The sequence below is a fragment of the Giraffa tippelskirchi genome, chromosome 4 (assembly GCF_054371585.1).
Source record: "Giraffa tippelskirchi isolate mGirTip1 chromosome 4, T2T-mGirTip1v1.2.pri, whole genome shotgun sequence".
NCBI lineage: Eukaryota > Metazoa > Chordata > Mammalia > Artiodactyla > Giraffidae > Giraffa > Giraffa tippelskirchi.
In genome coordinates, this window is record NC_137278.1 from 117,831,815 (window position 1) to 117,852,844 (window position 21,030).

A 21,030-nucleotide genomic window follows, 5' to 3' on the forward strand; every position below is an offset into this window, starting at 1 on the left:
AGAATTTGAATTATCCAGTAGGATAGCTGAAAACATAAGAGGAGCTCCTTTATTCCTGATTTCTACATTCTGAACATGGTCTATAATAAACAGTAATAAACTGTGACTTCCAACTGGAAGTTTTATCTAAAATAATCATCTCTTCACATTAGTCACAAATCAATTACCTAAAGAGCAGCAACAAGTAAATTACTTGTAGAAATAAGAATATACCAGGGCCTCATGCCATTTTTTTAAAGAGCTACTTGAAAACGTTATCGACAAAAGAAAAACATTGGTCATCTATATCAAAAGTATCTTAAATCCATTTACCTTCTCAAAGTTTCTAACTCTTTAATAGCCTCTGAATGTCACTGCCTCCACCTCCTCTAGGACTTTGCTTCACAATTTATCCCTTCTTTTATAATGTTTTAAAATAATTTCATTTTTATTTATTTATTTGCCTGACTGGGGTCTCAGCTGCAGCACATGGGACCTTCATTGCATCATGTGGGATCTTTTGTTGTGACACACAGAACTCTCTAATTGTGGAGCTCAGGCTAAGTAGCTGCAGCGCAGGGGCTCAGCTGCTCCGGGGCATATGGGATCTTAGTTCACCAACCAGGGATCAAACCCCTGTTTGATTGCAAGGTGGATTCTTAAGCCACTGGACCCCAGGGAAGTCCCAGTCTATCCCTTCTTAAACACTTTATCTCACCTATCTTTACTTCTGGCCCTTCCTACAATCAGGTCACACAATTTGACCACATATACACCTCAACTATCTTTCCTTCACAAACTCAAATAATAACCCACAGTCACTTTCTCCAGTTCACCTCTTTCCAATAACAACCACTTTGAAGTGACCTCCACCACCACACACTCACAGCAGACACATTTCTTCCTAGCTTTATCAAAGACATAATCTCTAAATCCAATTGCTATTTTTCGAACTGATCTGACTTGACTTCTTTATGAGATATATGTTGTGACCTTTTCCTCTCATTTTTGCAGCAGTCTGTCCCTTGACTTCATAACTTTACTTTTCCTTCCTTTCCCTTTCTAACTTCTTTTCAGTTCCGACGTGGGCCTTGCTTCTGCATACTCAATAAATGTAGATGTCATGCAGGAGTGGCCACTAATTCTTTGCAGCTTTTTCCATTGAAAGATGGAATCTATTTCTTTTTCCTTGAATAGACCTTGGGACTCAGTATGGCCGATAGAATGCGATGAAAACCATGTGTGCAAGTTCTAGAGTCCAGGCTTCAAGAAATCTTGCAACTTCTCCTTCTTCCTCCTGGAATGTTGTTCTGAGACTGCTGTTTGATGAAAAAACTTAGATGAAAGACCACATGGAGAGAGAGAGATCCAGCCATCTCGGTTGACCAGTTGACCCACTCACTGGACCCTAAAGCCTTGACTAACTCACTGCTTATCAGAGAGCTCAAGTAAAAACCAGAATAACGATCCCAGTTTACCCAGAAAATCAAAGCAAATAATGCACTGCTAGAACTTTCCTGGTAGTCCAATGGCTAAAACTCCATTCTCCCGTTGCAAGACCCAGGTTCGATCCTTGGTTGGGAAACTAGACCTCACATGCTGCAACTAAGACCCCAAGTGGCAAAAAAAAAATGTTTTCAGCCACTAATTTTTATGATGCTTTTATTATCAGTAAATGATAACTGATACGATAGGCATCTCACAGGGTTTTATGACTCATTTCTTGTCTCGTTATATACATCTTATGGGTGACTGTAATGTCAGCCACAACCTTATCAACCAACTATGACGATAGTTCCAAAATCTATTATTTTTTCCTTTGAGCTCTAGACCAATATTCCCAACTTTGTATTTACATGTTTACTTGATCTTTATATTATAGCCACCTCAGACTTGGCCCATCAAAATGAATTCACCATTTCCTCCTCCCACATCGCAAAATCTTCCATCTCTTGATTTCCCATCCTATCAAATGGGAATCATTATCACCCTACCATTTCACTCAAGCTTGCAAACTGGGAGTTTTCCTAGATTTTTTTCTCTATCTCATCCCCCTTTAACACAGTCACCATATCTGTTTCATTCTTTCTCCCAAAGGTCTCAAATATGTGCCTTCACATCTATCACCACTACTATGACTCAGATAACTTTTGGTTTTACAGTAAATTACTATAGTGAGTTAGGGGATATTATATTATTATAAACTCCTACCCATTTCACATTCGTGCTCTATAATATTATCAGACTTCCCTTTTTAAACTGCAGTCTAGTTGTGCACCTTTCTTGATTTAAAATATTTAAATGGTTTCCAGGTCTTTCATTTATAATTTATTTACCTTTATTTCTCTCCTATAACCTCTCTCTTGTAACCCTGTCCCCTCTCTCTCTGTCTCTCTCTCTCTCTTTTCCATTCTCTAGTTCCATCCTGCCTGTTCCTAGAATTCCTTCCAAGATTTGATTCCTCCAACTCATAGTCAAGCCCTCTTTAATAAGCTCAAGCTAGCTATTCCTAGTGTCCTGCTGACCTCTGACAGATCTAGTGTGAGGGCAACTGGCTGCCTCTGTCACATCTATCACCCTATGAATTGCTAGACTGGACTGAACTATATCTGCTGTGCTTTTATTTTTCACTCTGAGCTTTTCCATAAACTACTTCCTTGGATAGAAATGCTTTGCTCCTCTTCTTCATCTGACCAACTCTTCCTCTGCTTCAAATGCTGCTTCCTCTAGGGAAATACCCTTATTGTTTCTGAATAACCCCACTCCCACTCCCACCACCCCAGATGGAAATGGGTGCCCATTCTTGATGCTTCTACAGAACCCACTACACACTGAGCAACAACATTTTCTACTTTTCTTTTTTTTTTTCTGTAGTGTCAGGTCCTGGACTGACTTTTTCATCTTTGAAGTCTAAGAGCCTACGATGTGTGCGCTGTCACATCAGTCGTGTCTGACTCTTTGTGATTCTATGGATCATAACCCACCAGGCTCTTCTATCCATGGGATTCTTCCAGCAAGAATACTGGAGAGGGTTTCTATGTCCTCTTCCAGGGGATAATTCTGACCCAGGGATCGGACCTGTGTCTCTTGAGTCTCCTGCATTGGCAGCTGGGTTCTTTACCACTAGTGCCACCTGTGAAGCCTGGAGAGCCAATGATAGTAGATGTCAAGTGTTCTTTTAACTTTTTCTGGAGCATGAGTGGTGGACAGGCTTTGAAGGAGAAGTAAATAAAAGGAATTTTTCAGTCAACTAGGACCTGCTGGTTATAACTATCCCCTCCATGTAAATAAAAACTTGTTTATGTACAGTCACACCCACTTAATTCTGAATTGTCTATTTCACACCACATGGACAGAGTTAAGAGGTTGAGACATTATGGTGGGAATAACCTAAACATTTATTATATGACCTTTTACACAAAAAGTTTACCAACTCCTTATCTAGATAATTTACTTGCATCAAAAATCTAGATTTTGTTTATTTAAATACTAAAATATTATTTGAACTCTGATATCTATACAATGGTTCTATGTATCATTCTTTAGGGGGTAAGAAAGTAAAAATAGTGTGAGGGAGGTTCAAGAAGGAGGGGATATATGTATATTTATAGCTGATTCATGTTTTTGTACAGCAATTATCCTCCAATTAAAAATAAAAGAAAGTAAAAATAATCTGGTCTTTATAAAGTAGAATGCATAATCTCACGGAAGTCATGACCATGTTTGGAAGTAATTTCAACCAAAGGCAATGAGTGAAGGCTCACTCAGACGATGGCAGTGAAATGCTGTATGAAGAATGAGTGGGTTTAACATAGGATTAGTCAGCGTGAAGGTCTTGGCTGGGAAACTAGTGTGTTTTGCCTTTAAAGTCCCATTCCAGGTGCAGTATGTTCCATATTAATCAGTCCCATATGGATGTCAGGAGGGATGGGAGTAGGCTGGATGAAAGGCTGCTTTCAATGTGCAGTGTGTCCAAACACCAGGTGTTTGGAGGTGGAATATTTGGTAACATTCGTATGACACGTTGAATTTTTTTACTCTTCACCCTCATGTTCTTCCCTCCCTCAAATTACTCTTGCCGTTTTTTCTTTTCTTTATGATGATACAACTATATTCCTATTTACTCAGAGCCCAAATTGTAGTTATAATTGATTTTTTTTTCCATCCTGATACTTTCTACCATGACCTTCCACTCAGTTTTGAATTCTTATAAGTTCTGTCTCTATAGTGATTCCTATAACTGTAATCTCTACCTGAAATTTCTTGTTCATTTATTGTTTGCTTACTGTCTGCCTGTCCACCACGGCACTATAACCTCAATAAGAATAGAGAGTTTGACTGTCTTTCTCACTTTTTTATCTGCAACACATAGAAATATGTGTGGCACACATCTTAAAGTAAATAAATATTTTTGTTGAAAACATAGATTTTATTATGATGTTTTAAAATACCTGCCTGTATTTTAATTATTTAAAGTATGTCTGTGTGTCTATCAAGCAACAAGTTCCTTAAAGTAAGGTCCATATTTGATTTACATTTAATCTTATTAATGCCACCAAAGTATGGGGTTCATTTGATATTTTCAAATTTTTAAAAATCATCAAATAACCATTATCTTGAGTCCAAACAAGGGAAATATATACAAGTAGATGCCAAATCTGATAGAGTGGGATAGTTGAGAATGTTTTATTTTCAGATGCTAAGGTAGATAAGAAAGCAATACTATTATATGCTGAGATTACATAAGGCATTGCATAGCAAAAGCTGCCATTTTACTTAATTCTCTAAACTGCAATTAACCAAGTTCTCCTAACTAAAAGTAGAACCACTAAAAATGATCATTGAAAAAAACAAACTTAGTCTAATTTCCATGCCTATTATTAATAATTCTAAGAAAAAGTTCTTTGACTTTCACTACCAAAGTAGAACAAGCAGTCAGGAAATTAAATCTAATACTTTGTGGTTGCCTGCTATAAAGTGCTTGACTTCCTGTGCATTAAAAATGGTAGAACTCAAAGGTCCACTATAGTTTCATAAGTGCTTTTGCTAATTGTGTACAATTCTTTTCTTCTTATGAGATTGTAGTTATTATATGTCTACTCCATGGAGACATCCATGGTTTTTCAATAGCATCTCACATAGCTTCCAGACAAAGGTAATTATGTGCAGAGCTAAAAATACACATCTACAAGTTCTACTCTCAGGGTCTGTGAGCTTGTGCATGCTAAGTCACTTCAGTCATGTCTGACTTTTTGCTACCCTATAGACTGTAGCCCACAAGGCTCGTCTGTCTATGGAATTCTCCAGGCAAGAATACTGGAGTGGGGTGCCATGCCCTCTTCCAGTGGATCTTCCCAGGGATCAAACCCATGTCTCTTATGTTGCCTGCGTTGGCAGATGGGTCCTTTAGCACTAGTGCCAGCTGGGAAGCCCAAGAAGGTCTGTGGTCTCCCCTAAGCTGATTCACTGCTAATAGTTCTTACGTACCTCCAGTTAACCATAACTGCAGGGAATTCTAGAAGGACTGGAAAAAATCAGAGTAAATGAGGAGCATAAGAGCAACCAAAGACATCTTAGGTAGCTACAAAATATCTCAGTCATTGGTTGAGAGCAAGTATATACTGTGCAGTACATCAGTAAAACCCAGACACAAAATTCCTACCAATTATACACCATAATTAGTGAGAATGAAAATTTGTTGAAATTGGACCACTATCTACATTAGTAGAGCTAAAATTTAAAAGATCCACAAAATAGTAGAACAACTCAGTTCTATAAACTGATAGACTGACCAGTTTAACATGATTATTAGCATAAACATCAGTCAATTAAAGTTGACTCTAAGTCTATTACTGTTATATAAACACATCTTTAACATTTTTCTCAATTGTAAAATATTGTTTTCACCAACCCAAGCAAGATCCTGGATTCTTGCCAAACCGACCTATTTCTGCCTGCTTCCTGAATTCATCTCTTTTGATCATCCTGAGTCATTCCTAGCTTTGTATGATTCAGTCCCCTCCTACATCTCTTTATATACCTTGTTGTGTTGCCTTTCTTGTCCAAGCCTGTCACCTAACTGTGGGAGTTTAATAAACACTATCTAATTATGACGATGCTCCTTTTATTTTTATTTTTCTCCATTTAATTCTCTATTATGTACTTCTACTTAGAGTCAATCAAAAACATTTAGTGAGCAGCTACTCTACAGAGGAACAGCCTTCCTCAACTCTAAAAGATTATACTTTCATTTTTTAAATTATAGTATAAAGATTATGACTTTATTTACCCTGTCAATGATAGTTTCCCATGGAAGAGTGATTTTTAAAAAACAATTTCATGCATGAGCTACTATAGTGCTGTTTTCTCAATTAGGAGTTTAATCTCAGGAATGAGGTTGTGTCTTTGCATGTTTGGTACAATACAAAATACAGAGTTTACCAGTCCTAAAGAAATAAAATAAAATGATAGCTATTTCTAACATTTTTGCATTTGTACTACTAAACTTAAAATTGTGCTTAGCAAATACTCAATAATTCTTAGATATTATAATTTATAAACTAATCGTGTCTCTTTATAATTGAAAATAAACCATTTGACTTTTACCACAATGTTACCTTTCATGGTGGAGGTTATGTGGCAATGCATGAGATATTTAAGTAAAATAAAATTAAAAGAAAAAATCTTTCTTTCAATTCCATTTTTTAAAGTTTTCTTGAAAAGGCATAAAAAGCAGGACAAGAGAATTGAATTATATTCTGCAGAGGGAATTTTAAAATCGCAGAAGCTTGAAACATGAAAGACATCTTAAGTATCCAATTCAGTCTCTCATATTATTAAACATAGATAATACTAAAATATTCAAATTATGTATCATTTCGTTTTAGTAAAAGTTCACAGAGGCACATAAAGAACTGTCTCTTAAATTATGCTGAGCATTGCTGGATGCTAAGTCACTTCACTCGTGTCTGACTCTTTGCAACCCTATGAACTGTAGCCCACTAGGCTCCCTTGTCCATGGGATTCTCCAGGCAAGAATACTGGAGTGAGTTGAAATGCCTTCCTCCAGGGGATCTTCCCTACCCAGGGATGGAACTCATATCTCATGTCTCCTGCATTGGCAGGAGGTTCTTTATCACTAGCGCCACCTGGGAAGCCTTAAGCTATACATTGCAAAATCATTAATCATCTCATAATTTTGCTCAGATGAGGTGTGAGGATTAAAGGTAAAAACTGTCAGAATTGAAATATTTCATCAAGATCCAAAGATAGTATTGCACAACATTTATATACTCATTTCTAATTACATTCGGTAATTTTTGATGTTACCTCTTCATATCTGGGAGGAAAAGAGATCAGTGGTGATCAGGAAAAGAGACCAGAATTCCAGTGAGTCAAGGTTGAAATTCTGAAGCCCAAAATATCACGTTTAGGTATTAAAAACTTGAGATATACTTCATAACATATTTTATCCAGGAGAGTTGAACAAGGAGTGAATGTTTACTCAGTTTTTACCATCTTAGCACTGTGCTAAGTTTTTATTTATATTCAGATTTAATCCAAATTCTTGATGGTTTAGGATTAACCTGTTTTAGAGACAAGAAAACTAAATGCTAAATAAACCGTGCAGAGTAATGGTTAAAAGGATGGATTCGGATTCTGTCCCTGCCACTTATTAATTGTTGCACTACTCTGGGTCTTAACTGACTAATATACGAAACAGGAAAAAGTCGTACCTTCTTCACAGGGCAATTTTAAGTATTATGTAAATTACTTAGAACAGTGCACATAGTAAGTGTTTTAAGATGTGTTAGAAATGGATTGACTCTGAGGCATAAGGGCTTGCTCATTTGCACAGTCACATTCCAAGGCCCCATAATGACTTTAGTGTATTATCAATCATAACTGTGTATTTCCTGTACTTAAAGAGCAACCCCTTCAACTGTCAAACTTAAAAATTTGCCTTTGAAGGATAACTGCTTTACAGAATTTTTCTGTTTTCTGTTAAAAAAGAAAATCGCCTTTGCTTGCGCTTGTTACTGTTATTGTTGTATTATAAAGATAAAATAGGGACCGCCCAGGCAGTCCAGTAATTAAGACTTTGCTTCCAATGCAGGGGGTTTGGGTTCCATCCCTACTCAGGAGAGAAGATCCCACGTGCCTTGCGGCCAAAAAACAGAAGCAATATTGTAACAAATCCAATAAAGACTTTAAAAAAAAGATGCACACAACTAGTGATGGCAAATCCGAGATAAGACCTAAACTCTAGGTGACTAAAGAACTGGAGTTCTCAATTAAGATTATTTTCTGCCTATTTCTAGCATTTTCCCTTTGTCTCATAACTGTAATTGTCTTATACAAAGAGCATAAATCCTCATTTCATGTGAGAAAACAAACAGTTCCCCAACTGTATTTCCCTCTTGTCTCCACAGAAGGAGGAAATATTCTACATTCAACAGTGGGGTCTACAGTAGCCAGCTACCATCACCCACCAAACCTAACTCACATACATACATGGCTACATTCAAGGAGCATGAACGGACGTGAGAGCATCCCTAGAGAAGAATGAATCACCCTGTGCCTTGGTTTGTTTTTGACTAGGAGTCCAGTAAAAGTCTCTTAGAGCATCTATTTCTCATATATGGCCCTTAGCCATTTGAAAGCAAGGACTTGAGCCTAGAAGCAGGGATGATGAGAGGTCAGCCATGAATTTATGGATTCATTCTTTGACTACCCATGAATCTGTTCACTACAAATGTAGGACTCTGATGCAAATGCTTTATGGGGACCAGCTATATTTGGAGAGTATATGAATTCATTTAGTCAATCAACAAGTTTTATTGAGCACCTACTCAACTTTATCTAGAAAGAAACAAGATAAGAGAGGTCCCTGATCTCCATGAGTGTATACTCTATGAGAATTTTTGATGATATCTTAAGTCACTTATAAAAACAGAGGGCATTCTAGCCTGCAGATATAAACCATTGAGAATAATTTGCCTTGTCAGTCAGCATATTTAATACCCAACACTCATTTTTGTTCTTGAAATAGTTTACTGACCACTGCCAATGCTAAACATTTCCCCAAAACTCTATTTCATTCACACAAGTAATTATTAAATACTTTGCTGTTGAGTGACCATTTGCAGTAGTAATTACTTTAAATTACAATCAACAGATATGCAAACTTTCTCTAGAAGGTGTAGCCTTGCAATAGTCTCCACAATAATTGAATCACAATCCATTTTTTAAAAAGAGATGTAAAGAAATCAATGGTGTATGTGTTATGCATGTTTTGCCAAATGGATATCTTTTAAAACTCCTAAGCAAGTATATACTAAAGAACATTATTACACAGAAGTGTGCTGAATATTTTCCGGGCACAGGTACACAGTGCAGATGGCATGTTGCCTTGTTTAAGAAAGCCAGTATGTTGCTAAGAGATTTCTTATCAAGGACTGGCATCCACATTTACCTGGAAGAGGTAAACTCACACTCCTACTTCAACTTTCTTCCATTTTTAGAAATAAAATCAAAAGAAGAGTGCCATAGTTTTATGAATTACTTAGAGCCATTATCAGATCTGCCCAAATATATACCAATCAAATAACATCAAAATTTTCTAAGTTATACAGTCTGGCTAATAAAAAGGCCATATAAGTAAAACTGTTAACCAGCTACAAACTTTTAAATACGTAAAAAAATTCCTTAAGATTTTCATCTTGACATGTTTCACAAATCGATACGGTGTATAATAAAGCATCTTATGTACTGGGTTTTAAGTTGGCTTATAGTTTTTTGAGTAACAATTCAAGATTTAACCTAGGGCTCAATTTCACCACAGCCACTGCTCTCAGGGTATTTTTACCAAGGTTAGAGCATTCCAATCATTGTTCCTAAAGCACTGTCTGCTGCCAAGTAATAACCACTTAAGTTACCAGGTATCATCAGGGGAAATCTCTTTCAGGAACACCTGGGAACTGAAAAGATGTGTGTACTCAAATATCTGGCATTTCTCAAGTCAGTTTCAGGGGCATTTCAAATATTTACTGGAGGTTAGACAAAACAGTACATGACAATTTCCTGTTTTACAGAATTCATAAATTACCATACTTCTAACTACAAAGAGAAAACATCCGGCTTGCCAGCAATTTCTATCATGAGCACAAAACTTAATTCTTCCTTCTGATGAAGTATTTGTGGCATGCGGAGCTTCAGAGAGCAATATGAGGCACCTGGTTTTAAAAACTTGGTTAGATAGGTTTTCATTCATTAAAAGCAAATTTTAATGCAAATTATATATCAATTATAAAACAATATAGCTGTGTTATTTACTACTAATATTTTTTTTACAAAGCGTTTGGAGACTTTTGATTTCAAGTTGATATTAGGACAAAGTTTGTTATCACCTCTGCTGTAGGTATAGGAAAATGCCAAAGGAAAGACAAGTTGGTTGAATAGTGCATCCATGCATGCTAAATCACTTCAGTCATGTCAGACTCTGCGACCCCATGGACTGTAGCCCACCAGCCTCCTCTGTCCGTGGGATTCTCCAGGCAAGAATACTGGAATGAGTTGGCAAGGCCTCCTCCAGGGGAATCTTCCCTACCCAGGGATCAAACAGATGTTTCCTGCATTGGCATGAGGGTTCTTTATCACTGGCCCCACTTGAGAAGCCCAGCTGAATGATACCTAACAATAATTATAAGGTCTTATTCACACAATTAGACCCTTTCTTAATCATTGTTAATTTTCAGTGAATCATCTGAAAAAAAGTATTCTAATTTTATATTTCCAACAAACATATGAAGTACTGCTTTACAATGGCAATTTTTTGCTTCTAGCAAGGTTTGGTAAAAAGTCCAACCAATTCACTGCCCCCAAATTTTATTAAACACTAAGGAATTTTAGGGGTTTCCCAGGTGGTGCTAGTAGTAAAGAACCCGCCTGCCAACACAGGAGACATAAGAGATACAGGTTTGATCCCTAGATTGGGAAGATCCCCTGGAGGAGGGCAAGGCAACCCACTCTAGTATCCTTGCCTGGAGAATTCCATGGACAGAGGAGCCTGACAGGAGTCAATAGGGTTGCAACGAGTTGGACATGACTGAAGTGACTTAGTACAATACAAAGATAAGCACACTCACAGATGGAACTTATGTGAATACCTAAATATGTTAATAATCTAAATTCAATTATTGAATGTCCATATGAATACCAATGAATTCACACTTCATTATTTGCTTCTCTGGATTTTCTATGAGAAACAAAAGCCACCTAGCAACTTTTAAAAGCATTTTCATAAACTTTACTTGTTCATTGAAAAGAAAATATCTAGACTCTCCAACATTTTTATTCTTCATGTGAGCAAAAAGTTGCATAAGAAGGTAGTCTTCAATCTTTGGGATTCAATCACAGAACATTCTAATTATTATGGAAAGAAAGTAAACAATCCACTTCCTGAGACCAAAGAGTCTTCTGAAAATTGTACTCTTCCTGTTAAATGTTATAACATCAGAAAGCTGTAAAAAAATTATTCTGATTGTAAGCATAAAGATTTTAGATTGGCTCCATTTCTTTTAAATATTTACATGAAAGTTAGAAATGAAAAACATAAAATGTTTATGCGTCCAAATCAAGTTGTTTTATGACCAAGCATTATCCTCAGTATTCCTGAAGACTATTTTCCAGTTTTTTGAATTGACTGATTCTTAACATTTAGAAAATATGTTCTGGTAGGGTAGGATTAGCTTAGTGTTCAAATCCATATACTTTTTTTGTCCATCTCCTTGGTTTTTGGATTGCATCAAATGTCAACCAATCCTTTATAGAATATTCACATTTATATAATACCAGCTGATATCAGATGATGATGAGAAAACAGAATGTTGCCGTGTTTTTTTATTTGAGTACAACTTACAATTTTAGTTTATAAAACTATATAAACAACTGTACTATATAGGTCCATCACATGTTCTGAGAATTAGAACACAATGGGGACTAGACAGTGGTGATGGTTGGTGATGGACAGGCAAGCCTGGCATGCTGCAGTCCATGGGGTTGCAGAGTCGGACATGACTGAGCAACTGAACTGACTGGGGACTAGACAGATCTGGCTCTACCCTCTTCAACATTTACAGGGCATGTTTTCTAAAACTTTTTATGCTTCATACTTTGAAGCTTCATTTGTTTTTCATCTGTCTTTAAGACTCTCAAATATCCATGTATTATGAGGCTACTTACAGAACTACCTTAAGAGGTTCAATCTTGGGTGATTAAATATCATTCTATCAATAAGAGTGAACAAAACTGAAAAGAGAAAGAACAGGATGCAGAAAACTTCAATAAACAAGCTTTCTCCAAATTTTATGATCTCAAAATCCTAATATTCCCTCCAAAAATCCTCATTTTTTTCCTGCTGACAAAGATACAATAATCTTTTAACTGCATACATTTTATATCACAGTGTATACAAATACATTGCTCAAATTCTTCCTTTACTTTTTACAAGGAATTTTATACTATGTACTTGAAGAATGCATTGGCTGTTATCAGATAACTGTTTTATCATCAAAGAATGAAATCGATCAAAGGATGAATCACCTGTCATCTAAGGAAAGTTATTTGGTTTCTCTGTTTTGGAGTATAATTATTTAAATCACTATGGAACTCAGGAACTGAAATTGATAAACTTAATCCTGTAACTAAATTTCACCTGTAGTTTCACCTTTGAGAATATAGAAAAACAAAACAGACAAAACAAAAAAATCTCATCTATAGCAAAACTAAACCTTGAAGAAAACAAATATACATTAATTCTCTTCCAACACACCACGTGGTTTATTTACCTGCTTAGTTTGAAATACCCACAGATTTATGTCCCAAGTCACCTCTGTGGTTTAAGTGTTTCTTAAGGATTGGAAAAATACAAATCTTTAATAACATAGTTATTACGGTCATTACAGCCTATTACCACTTTCACCAAAACACATGTTCATAATAAAGCATCACCTTTGGGGAATACCATTCTATTTTCTCAGAGCAATTTAAAATACTATTAAGCTTCCCCATCTTTCATTGTTTCCTTCCACTTTTTCATAATTTTGCATAGAAAAGGTCATATGAAAATGTTCATATACTCACCTCCCTGAACGAAAGCCAGGTATGGGTAGATGTTGCAGAGTCAATTTGAGGCAATGGAAGTAGACACGGAAGGGAAATTCACAGGGGTGTACCTAGTTTTGTTGTACTGTTGTTTGGTGTACCAATGACAGAATTCCTGAATTATTTAAAATAGACACACACACAAATACACAACAACTCTGACCTACAGGGGTGCTATTCAGAAAGATCACTATGCCAAAAACATAACTTATTTCATAATACCATGAACTTTCCCAAAGTAATCTTTTACATATCTTTACAGCATTAAACAAGCACACTTCAGAAATAATGCTACTGAAATACCCTTCAAAAAGCAGTAAGGATTTTCTTTTGGCAAAGAGAGTTGTTTGAAATAGTTTTTAATGCATCAGCAGTGCTAAAATACAAGCCTATTTTTGATAACTATCACTACCATATTTTTAAAGACTACCCTGGTAGCTCAGATGGTAAAAAATCCGCCTGCATGCTGTGCAGGAGACCTGGGTTTGATGCCAGGGTTGGGAAGATCACCTGGAGGAGGGAATGGCTCCTCCAGAATGGAATACTCACTCCAGTATTCTTGTCTGGAGAATTCCATGGACAGAGGAGCCTGGCGGGCTACAGTCCATGGGATTACAAGGAGTCGGACACGACTGAGTGACTGATACTTTCACTTTTTTTTAAGATATATTTAACATACACATAGTTTCATTAACTATCAGATATATCTGTGATATATATTCAAATTATTAGAAAATAAAACATTTAGAAAGTTTGATAGTATTGATTATTGTTGCTTTCATTTCTTGAGTTAATTTAGTCAACTAAATCATATAGACACTTGGAAAGAGATAATGACAGCAGTTTTCAAGTAGACATTCAGGCCCAAAATAAAGTCTAGAGATTGACTTTAAAGTTGTACCACTATAATGTCATGCAGACCCTCTAAAATAATCGTATCATTTCCTGCCATGTAATTATATGCTTTCAAATTTACACTAAGTAAATTATGACAAGTACAAACAAGCGTGTTTGAGAGAAAAGTTGTGGAAAAGCCCTTGTGCCAAAATATATTAAAAAAATAAAGCCCGTCTCTACAGTTACCCTCACATTTTTTTAGGCATAAAAATGTGGTATTTGAGTTAATAAAATATTTAATAGGACTGACACACACATAAATACATATCAAGAAAAATTTGCATGTATGTGAAATACATTTATTTACACTATGGGCATTGCTGGCTTGAAAAACGGCAAATCAAATCAAATAGTAATAATAAGGATTAAGGAGGACAGCTGTTTGAATCCTTTTTTAGTGCCTAAAATCATCTAACGTTCTCAAAGATTTTCGAAAGAATGAGTTCACAAAAAGTTTTCCTACAGAGTATTTTCACTTTGGGAACTTTCCAGGTTTCAAGAATGCCTCACTCAAAGGGGAGCCAAAGCATTGTTTCCAGATTGTATCAGCAGTTCTGGTTTTTTCTAATTAGTAGCTAATAAATTCCAGTTCTATCTTCCTCTAATACACTAAAATCCTATCTGACACAAAAGAAAACTTGCCATTCCACTACTATCAAATAAGCAAGGCAACAAGCACAAAGAGGGGGATGCTAGTGGTGTAACCAGAAGTAGCCAAAGGAAGAAAAAAAGGAGTTAAAAACATCATTCTTTATTTTCAGAGATCCTTCAACTGCGGTCACTGCAGTCACTGTGGAGTACAAACACAAGTGGAGTACAAATACAAGACCTAACTCTCCAGTACTTTATTCCCCCAAGAGCATTTTTAATCAGAATCTAACTACCACAGAACACACACTTTCACACGGAAGCTTCCAAACACACACACGCTGAACTTTTACCTGTTTTTATGCCGAGTCTTGAGCAAGTTTCTTCCAAAGGGAGCCATGGTCCGCCAGGCCAGCGAACAGCAAGGATGATATCTTAAAGTTCTCGGGGTTGGGAGGGGTGGTGGTTGGGGGGTGGGTGGAGGTGAGGGGGGAGGTTTGGATTTGTAGAGTGGAGGCAGGAGAACAGGGAGCTTCCTCTTCACCTCCTCAGATGCTCCTGGTTTCTTAGCTCATTAGCAGCCGCCTAAAGAGAGCGGCTGAAAAAGTTGTGCAACTGCTGCTTAACTTTGAACTGCGGGATTGTTGTGACTGCAGCACCTTTGGAGACCTGCCCAGCTTCAGCCTCCAAGGCGTTTGGAGGCAGGAAAAGGAAAAAAAAAAAAGAGAGAGAGAGAGAGAGCAAGAGAGAGGAAGGGAGGGGGACTGTATTGTGTTCTGTAGTTATCTGCAGACTTGCTAACCTTTTAAGAACTGCCAGCCCCACGGGCATGATAATACCCACGAAGGGGAATTTCACTAGATTTGGAAACCCCCCTCCCCCGCTTTCCACACCCAACCACACAAGGGGTAGTGAACACATAGAAAAGATTTAAAAGTAAATTACCCCCACCTCCCAGCCAGCTCCAGTCTGTGAAAAGTAATCTGACCGAGGCCAGCAGGAGTGAGGGTCAAGAATTCTTTCCTACCGATTCCCCACAAAAATCCCTGCCTGGGGTTTCAGACTTGGAGGAGCGAAGCTGGAGGCTGGGTCCAGGTGCACTCGAAGACCACTTCGGAATCTGAGCCCCACCCCCAACCCCACCGAGTTCAGGAGGTTAAGAGGTTCCCCCAGCTCCTCCACTCTTCCAGTTCATCTTTCAAAAGTTGGAGGACCTGAAGGACCAAAGGGCTCCAGGGCTGAAAGATCGCAGCACTGGCTCAGGAAGCAGCCAGGGTTTGGGGTCCCGCCCTCGCCCCATCTTTGTCATTTACTAGCCCTTTTAGAGTTTGAAGGAAGAGCCAACTGCTTGCTCTCGCCCCTGGACAAGTAAATTGAGATAGGACGCGCCGGGAGGCCTTCTGGGAACGGAAGTGTGTAGCGCTGGTCTTGGGGCTGGGGGCATCTCCTGGTCCCATGGAAGCTCGAACCCGGGACCCCGGCACCCCGCGGGTGCGGGGAGGGCGGAGCTCGCCTGCGCGGAGACACCGTGAGAAACAAAGCGCTGTCCAGGGGCGAGGCCCTGCAGATTTTTCCCAAGACATTTTTTCTCAGATTTCATTTCCACCCCTCTCCTGCGGCTCCCCTCTCGTCTACCACCTCCTCGCGCCACCTCCTGCCCGCCCCCAGCCCCGCCGCTCTTCTGATCTTTGCTTGGAGGAAGGGAGGGGAACAAAAAATCAAAGGACTGTGGCTTCAATCTGAGTAACACTTCAAGCTAGTGGATCTCTAGCCTTTAGCAAAGGACCTGAAAGGCTCATACTTTCTTTGGGAGCACACTCCTGACCCTCAACAAAAGCACACCAAAAAAAGGGTGATCTCAAAGTTTTCTGTAATTTTTATATGCACTGATTTATACAGAATTCTACAGAGCTCAAAAAACTCATTTTTCCAAAATTTACTATCATAATTCTCACCTAGTCCTCTGTGCTGTATATACATATATGTATTTTATATAGCACTATTATTTAAAATTTATTATTTGTACTTGTACATAAACATTACAAGCCACATATATATATCCCTAATTGTTATAAGCTAGCCCATTTATTACAATAGCCAGTGCTTTAATTCCGTTCAGTTCAGTCACTCAGTCGTGTCCGACTCTACCCCATGGACTGAAGCACTGATAGACTTCCCTTACCTTTTATCTACTCCTGGAAGATAGGACAATTTTAAAAAAATACAGTCATCTTTTAAATGCATCTATGATAATGATACCAGAGAAAAGTTCTTAAATACTAAAAGTAGTAAGTATTAATGACATATTTTGTTTTATATGTTTGTATATACACACATATTAATTTATACCTGTATGGGGCTTCCCAAGTGGCTCAGTGATAAGGAATCTACCAGCCAAGAGGAGACGCAGGTTTAATCCCTGGGAAATGGCAACTCACTCCAGTATTCATGCCTGGGAAATCCCACAGACAGAGGAGCCTGGCAGGCTACAGTCCATGGTATCACAAAGAGTCAGACACCACCACCACCACCACCATACACATGTATGTGTGTATATATGTGTATATATATATATATATATATATATATACACACATACACACTTTACATGCAACATAAATAAAACAATCTTGGATATAATTCAGTTTCAGTCCTTGACTTTATTTTACAAGCACGTTCCCAAAAAATGATACTATCGTGGAAACTTGCCCAGTTATTCTAAGTTGTTCAAAATAGAATCCCCTAAAGCTATACTGCTCACTTATTAACATAATGGCTGCAGCCAAGTTGGAGAGAATTTTGCATTTACAAATATCCCTGCGTTTCCTGTAGTTTCAATCCTCGACACTTATTAGCATTATTTGTATCCGTAGTTTTCATATAAAACAATTTTTAATGGAGCAGTTTAATGGAACAAGAGGAAACATTATATCTTTATTAGCATAATCTTATGTTGAGTTTCAAGTTAGCACAAATGAACCTCATTTAAGATGTAATTATTCCTCACATAAAATATCCTATTACTACTATTTATGACAAGCTCTTTGATGTATGAGAATTAAACACAAAGGACTAATATCCCTCAGATATTAAAAGCTGAAAGGAATAAAAAACATGGCCACTTTTATCTCAATAGAAACGCATGCAAATAATAATTTCAAAGAAAATAACAAAACCATGTTTTAAAAAAACAGCTTAACCAGATATTAGGTAGATAAATTAAAATGAGATTTTATTTTTCATCTACTAAATTGCCTGATATTTAAAATGATAATGCTCAACTCTGTCAGTATGCTGGTCAGAGTATTCTACTCTACATGAATAGTACAGATTGTCATATCCCTGATAGAAATGAATTTGGCTATGTACATCAATAACCTTTAAAATATTTGAACTCTTTTATCCAAGTTTTTTCTCATAAGAATTTTTCTTAAGGAAATATTCAATTTCATAAAAACTCTTATGCTTATTAATGCTCTGTTGAGAACTAAATAAAAAATTACACATGAAGTGTTGACAGTATTAAACAAGGAACTGGATATTTTTCTTTATAAGGTAGAAAGTAGTATAAAAATTGAAAATAAGGCAAACTAACGACTGCATGGCCTTTCAGTGATATAATGGAACTTTTTCCAACAGTTCCTCTCAATGACTATCCAATTCCCTGGAAGAATGAGATTGTTTGAACTTACTATTTACTACTGATTAGTAAATCAAACTGTGAAATAAGGCCTTAAGTTGTATAAGAAGAAAGAAACAGAAGAAAAGAAAGATGCAAGTAGAAAGATAACTCAAAAGATTACAGTTTTATTGCCCTGTGGGACATCAACCAGTTTTACATCTAACTTAGTTTTATTTCAGCTTTCTTTCTTTAATTCACTAACTATTAATATATATGGCAGTCTTTCCTATTCTCTTTTGGACCAGCTTTACAATTCTGTTGAATTCCTCATTAATATGTCAATCATTGACACTTGCACATTATATACTAATATTTGTATGAGATTCATACACTTCGGGATTTTGAATAATATACTTTGGAAAAACTCTGAACATGCATCTGTCCTTTTCTGAACCAATGGGAAATTTCATAGCAAAAATATGGTTAACTACCTACATAATCCCTATCTTTATTAAAAGATAAAATGTGTAAAATGTGTTTTGATGGTAGAAAATGGAATCTTCCTTCAATCATAGTTAAGTATGCAGCTCAGCCAAAATAAATAGAAATAGTATATTTCCTTATATATTTAAATTAAGATGAAAATCAACAAGGAAGATGGTACATTATACTTGATAATAGAAGAATGAATGTTCTCCTGAATCATATGGATGCTATCGAATCCGTGGTTAAGGTGTTATCAGAAGTTAAACAGTGTTAAAACATGTATTCTGAGAGAAAGGCCTGTTTTAGAAGGAGGTATAAAAGGAGGTATAACAAGGTATAACAAGGCTATATATTGTCACCCTGCTTGTTTAACATATATGCAGAGTACATCATGAGAAACGCTGGGCTGAAAGAAGCACAAGCTGAAATCAAGACTGCCGGGAGAAATATCAATAACCTCAGATATGCAGATGACACCACCCTCATGGCAGAAAGTGAAGAGGAATTAAAAACCCTCTTGATCAAAGTGAGAGAGGAGAGTGAAAAAGTTGGCTTAAAGCTCAACATTCAGAAAACTAAGATCATGGCATCTGGTCCCATCACTTCATGGCAAATAGTTGGGGAAACAGGGGAAACGGTGTCAGACTTTATTTTTCTGGGCCCCAAAATCACTGCACATGGTAATAGCATTCATGAAATTAAAATACACTTACTCCTTGGAAGGAAAGTTATGACCAACCTGGATAACATATTAAAAAGCAGAGACATTCATTACTTTGCCAACAAAGGTCTGTCTAGTCAAGGCTATGGTTTTTCCAGTAGTCATGTATGCATGTGAGAGTTGGACTGTGAAGAAAGCTGAGAGCCAAAGAATTGATGCTTTTGAACTGTGGTATTGGAGAAGACTCATGAGAGTCCCTTGGACTGCAAGGAGATCCAACCAGTCCATCCTAAAGGAGATCAGTCCTGGATGTTCATTGGAAAGACTGATATTGAAGCTAAAACTTCAATACTTTGGCCACCTCATGCGAAGAATTGACCCATTGGTAAAGACCCTGATGCTGGGAAAGATTGAGGGCAGGAGGAGAAGGGGATGACAGAGGATGAGATGTATGGATGGCATCACCAACTCGGTGGACATGAGTTTGGGTAAACTCCAGGAGTTGGTGATGGACAGGGAGGCCTGGCGTGCTGCGATTCATGGGGTTGCAAAGAGTCGGACACGACTGAGCAACTGAAATGAACTGAACTGAACTGATAAATAAATATATGTATGAATTTTGGGTCTAGTTTATTCAGAGCCTCTCTTCGTATTAAGAAGGTTTTTTTTTTTTTTTGACTGTACAACGCAGGATCTTAGTTCCCTGACCAGGGATCTAACCTGTGTTCCCTGAAGTGGAAGCCTGCAGTCCTAAACCTTTGGACCACCAAGAAATTCCCTACTGCTGCTGCTAAGTCACTTCAGTCATGTCCGACTCTGTGCCACCCCATAGACGGCAGCCCACCAGGCTCCCTCGTCCCTGGGATTCTCCAGGCAACAACACTGGAGTGGGTTGCCATTTCCTTCTCCAATGCATGAAAATGAAAATGAAAGTGAAGACACTCAGTCGTGTCCGACTCTTAGCTACCCCATGAACCGCAGCCTACCAGGCTCCTCTGTCCATGGGGTTGTCCAGGCAAGAGTACTGGAGTGGGGTGCCATTGCCTTCTCCCTAGGGAGTCTTCTTTAAATTGAATTTTCCCAGTTTTACTGAGATACAACAGACATATGTCACTGTATAAGTTTAAGGGGAATGGCATAATTGTTTGACTGACCTGTATTGTGAAGTGATTACTACAATAAGTTTAGCCAGCATCCATTTCATAGATACAATAAAAAGAGAAAACAGAAAAAGAAAAACAAAATTTTCTTGTGGGAACTCTTAGGATTTACTCTCTTCAAGTTAGCATACCTTTTGAAAATGAAAGTGTTAATCGCTCAGTCGTGTCTGACTCTTTGGGACCCCATGGACTGTAGACCACTAGGCTCCTCTGTCCATGGAATTCTCCAGGCAAGAATACTGAAGTGGGTTGCCATTCCCTTCTCCAGGGGATCTTCTCGATGCAGGGATCAAACCTTGGACACCTGCATGCAGGCATATTCTTTACCATCTGAACCACCAGGGAAGCCCAATGTACATTATACACCAGTGTTAACTATAGTTATCGTGCTGTTCATTGTATCCGCAACACTTATTTATCTTGTAACTAGAAGTTTGTACCAACTGCCTCCAATTCCCCCTCCCTCAACCCTG

At 37.6% G+C, this 21,030-nt stretch overlaps 1 protein-coding gene across 1 annotated transcript in view; it reads right to left on the reverse strand.

Annotated features, from left to right (window-relative positions):
* Positions 1-15,280, reverse strand: part of RASSF9 (Ras association domain family member 9) — a 32,557-nt gene extending 17,277 nt beyond the window's left edge. The window contains exon 1 of the mRNA XM_081483250.1: positions 14,982-15,280. Coding sequence (XP_081339376.1) covers positions 14,982-15,028 — 47 coding nt within the window. The 5' untranslated portion in view covers positions 15,029-15,280. The remainder of the gene's footprint in view (positions 1-14,981) is intronic.
* Between the last annotated feature and the right edge of the window lie 5,750 nt (positions 15,281-21,030).